The 4,283-nt window shown below is 41.9% G+C and overlaps 1 protein-coding gene across 1 annotated transcript; it reads left to right on the forward strand.

Moving 5' to 3' along the window:
- Positions 1–2,789: 2,789 nt before the first annotated feature.
- LOC147613128 (uncharacterized) lies at positions 2,790–3,995 on the forward strand. Its single transcript, XM_086782045.1, has 2 exons — positions 2,790–3,415; positions 3,531–3,995. Exons 1-2 carry the CDS (start codon positions 2,838–2,840, stop codon positions 3,805–3,807), a joined length of 855 nt encoding a protein of 284 aa, XP_086638171.1. The 5' UTR covers positions 2,790–2,837; the 3' UTR covers positions 3,808–3,995.
- Positions 3,996–4,283: the final 288 nt, after the last annotated feature.

A 4,283-nucleotide genomic window follows, 5' to 3' on the forward strand; every position in this document is an offset into this window, starting at 1 on the left:
TGTGTGGCTTTAGTACATCAATTGTGTGGCTTCAGTACAGTTGATGTAGCTGATGAAGAAAATGGCATGAAGTGTTGCACATCAGTAAATGCAGATGACTAGGTGAGAGAAGTAGACGAGAGCAACAACAAACTAGCCTCTCATACCAAATGTTGGCATTCATGGTGGATCATAATGATCGATGAAGAACATGGTTAAGTATAATGATCAGAGATTAATGTTAAGTAAAATTAGATTAGCTTAATCACATGAGATAACATAATGACAAGGTAATGATGGACAATGAGAGCATTTCTCTTGCATTAGTGTGCCTCTTTAAATATGCAAGTACAAAAGTGATTACAATGAGCTAATCAAGATTAGCCACTAATCATATCCACAAATCTCTCCATGCTTCTCTCCCATAGGTCCCTCCTTGAGTCTCTCTGCACTCCACAATTCTCTCTCCCATGATTCTAGCTTTCTTATACAAGGTGGGATATTTGGCAACAACGAGTTTGACCACTTGTTGCAAAAGTAGAGATTCTCTAGTAAATGACATTCAACTGAGCTAGTGAATATAAGTGACCTTTGATCAAGTCTACACCATATGCCCCATTTTCCCCTAAGGCTTAATACATGAGTATTTCAGTGCATATTTCAACACGGGAGGCCCATCACCATCGGGGATACTGAAATAAATGCTCATAATGGTTCTCTAACACCCAACCATCTCCTCATGTGTCTTGTAAACCTAGAGCACCTGATAGTGACACTTCTCTACTCTAGAAATCTTTTTTGATAGTTTTGCCTCACCAAGCAGTGTGCACCTCTTCTTCACTATGATTGACAAAGGTTAGGTCTTTGTTCTCTAACGCTTTGGGATCAATATCCCTCCCACCCTGTGAGTAGGATCTAAACTAGGAATGAGGGGGGGATCTAAGATTAAAGGTAAGGACAAGATCTAGCGAGGTGTCCCATCTTTCTCGGTAGATGAAACATTGGAATGAGAGGCTAGAGTTCTCAACTCTTTACAAAATAGGGTCCCCCAGAGGCAAGAAAGCGATATGGCATGAGCTAGTAACTCCGAAGAGGCTATGTAGATACGAAGGGATGGAATCCTAGCCATCTCATCAAGAATGGTGAGGGGGATTCCATCATGCTCTTGATAGCACCACATATCATGGGGAGGAGAGGAAGAGCTTGGAACCTAGAAAGCAAATTGTCATTGGAAAGCCTGAGACATGACAAAGGGTTGGACATTAGGTCAAAGCCATTGTGCCACATCATTGTCGCAAAGAGGGCCTAGGCTGTTGTACTTAGTGCGAATGAGGCTCAATTGCATGACTCTATCCAAAACTGTAGGAAAATCAAACTCAACTTGGTAGTAGGCCACACCCCAAGGGATGGATATCTGTTATCTTTCTAGGCTTGCTTATAAAATAGCTCCCGGAGATATCCACGCACTGAGCGGCTAACCACAATCTTGCATACCAAGGTGAAGGCCTCCCAAGATGTGATTGTTGAAGAAGCAAGGAGCTAGAGGTTTTCTTCTAAAAAAGAAAGGTAAGGGAAAGGGATGGAAGATTGTTGCAAGTCCCCATTGTCATTGCCTACTCCGTAAAGAATACAATCTAAGGGCTTCTATTGTAATGCTCAATGTTCAGGTGCTCACATTAAGGCTTTGTGTCTACTTCATGTGTGACATTGAAAAAAGTATAGTATATCATTAATTTTTAAAACATCCATATGTCTTTGAATGGTCTATATACATATATCTTTCAATGGTTTATATCCTATATCTACTTCTTATCAAATGATCTAACCAACTATCTAACAAGTGTTCAGAGGGAAAGGAAATTGAGATGATTGAATAAATACAAATACAGTGTGAATTGCCCAAAATGTAAGCCTATTTTTTAGACTTTCCTCCTTGAGGAGATATAAAGAGGAAATGTGTATGTGTCCTAAAAATAAGTTTCTAGAATGTTGCATATAAGGGTCTTTACGCATCTACGTATCATGGAGCTAGATTTTCAAGCATAATTCTTGTGGTGGACGAGAAGATGAATGAGGTAAAGTGTCGAGATATAAAGAGGAAATGTGTATGTATCCTGAATGCTTCCTCTAAGTGTCTTTACACATATGCGCATGATGGAACTAGATTTTCAAGCGTAATTCTCATGGGTGGGGAGAGGCACAAATTGGGAAACCACTGTCAATTTCTCAAAAATAGTAGGATCACTTGCACTTTTCAGAGAATGTGGATGATCCAACCTTGATGTGTAAAACATCACACACCGTGGAACCGGATTTTAAGGTGTAATTCTTGTGAGTGGGGAGGTGGATGAGGGATCCTGCTCAAGCGGGCATGATGTTTTGCACTTTTGATCACTTTTTTAGGTTTCAGCCTTGATGTGTAAAGGCCCTAATTATTGTGCATTTGCACTAACACTAGTAGTCATGGGCCATGTATGGTGCCTTGACATTCCAAATTATTGTGCATTTGCACACTTGTATGACACTAGTATTGACATAACATGTCACATGTGATGCGTGGGTCAAAAAGAGAATGATGTCGGTACATAATTATATTTGATTTTATCATTGTAAATTGTATGACTTCAAAGTTTAAACACACATGTTGGGAAAACGTGACTATTTGAAAGACAAAGCGCACATGACACCACGTAGTAGTGCGCTGTGTTTGGATATGGGTGGGGAGTCGGATAGCATGTAAGGACGAGTCCAAGCATCCTGCATAAAATCCTCTCCTTCGTATCTCTTGCAGGCATACTGATCGAGCATATCTAGTCTCTATAACTAAGAATCTCTTGCGGAGCCTGCCATTGCAGAGGATGGTTCGCTGTTGGGAAAAATACATTTCCAAGGTCCATAATGCGGTGCCGTTGGACCCTTGGGCTAGCGATGTGCGGTTGCTTGATGTTTTGATTGAGAGGAGGAGCAGCTGGCTAACTTGGCGCCGCTCCAAGGCGACGATGGCAAGGGTAGGCTCCATGCTCAGTGTGGGCGTGAAGAATGCCGCCAAAGGTTGGAAGGAGAACGTGGAAGAGCCCATAACGGCGGGCTTGGACATGATGGAGAGTGAACAACGTTCCACAACGAAGGCCGACATTGCTCCATCAAGTGGTGAACTAGCGGCCATGAACTTGTTCAGGGTGGAGAGCATGGCCGATATCCAAGCTTCCATTAAGTCCTCGACTTCGTTGCTGGCCTCCATAACCGCAGGAGGAGCAAGCGAGGCACAGTTTGACATGCAGGGCTCTAAGACAGTCAACCTCACCGTAACTGGCGTGACGTCCCGCCGTGTTATTCTGGACACTCTAACGACGATGGTGAGCAAGCATACCTCGATGGAGGAGCCTTATTGGAGGCCCGATACATCACAGCCTCATCTCAAATGGTCTTCTAAAAGGTATAGCCCTTTAAAATTTTAAGGTACCCGAGTTTCTAAAGTATTGATCAAGGATTGATTTGCTGCATCGTCGTTGCCATCTAACTTCATTAGCTTCTATTTGTTGATAACAAAGGGGCCAAGTTCTGTGGGTCATTACCGAGATCATCTATGCAAACAAGATCAAAATCAAAGCTGTGAACACAGGAAAGGGAAGGAGCAAAGGGAAAATTATAGCAACAACACTAGTGCCCAAGGCTGGAGAGGTAGGTACATCCACAGAACTGGAGAAGGAGAAACGAGAGGTCTGGACGGTGGAAGCCGCCAAGGACCAGTCCTCTTTCCCCTTTGCATTCAGGATGACGAAGCTGGAATATGACGGGATAGGAACACTTGAAGCAAACCCTTCTTGAGAAGAAGGAGCACCTTGAGCAACAACGCATGGCGCCATTACTTTTCGTGCGAATAAACCAAAAAATATGCCATGCCATTAATTAATTCTAGAGAGTTTGTTCTTGTCTTTAATACCTTGCTCTATGAAAACATAATTATAATGTAGTATTCCGTATTGCAAGGGCTTGTACACGACATACAAGATTAAAGAGCAAGACTTAATAAAAGAGCACATATCTTAAAAATTGAGCATCCTTTATGAATGTTAAAATTAAGATCTTCACAGTAAGCTTTTGTGGGTGATGGATTTCTAGAGAAGAGGATCATACACCATGTTCTATGGAAGGCATTACATGTAAGATACACATAAGGTTCTGGTTGACATAATTGGAAAACCATTCACATTTATATATGCAAGAGTAACCAATCCTTGAAGATAGATATGAAAACAAGGAAGACTCAACCAATATGCGAGATGCAAAGACTCGTTCATAAT

This window comes from Cibotium barometz, chromosome 44, assembly GCF_041138505.1.
Source record: "Cibotium barometz isolate CiBa-2024 chromosome 44, ASM4113850v1, whole genome shotgun sequence".
NCBI lineage: Eukaryota > Viridiplantae > Streptophyta > Polypodiopsida > Cyatheales > Cibotiaceae > Cibotium > Cibotium barometz.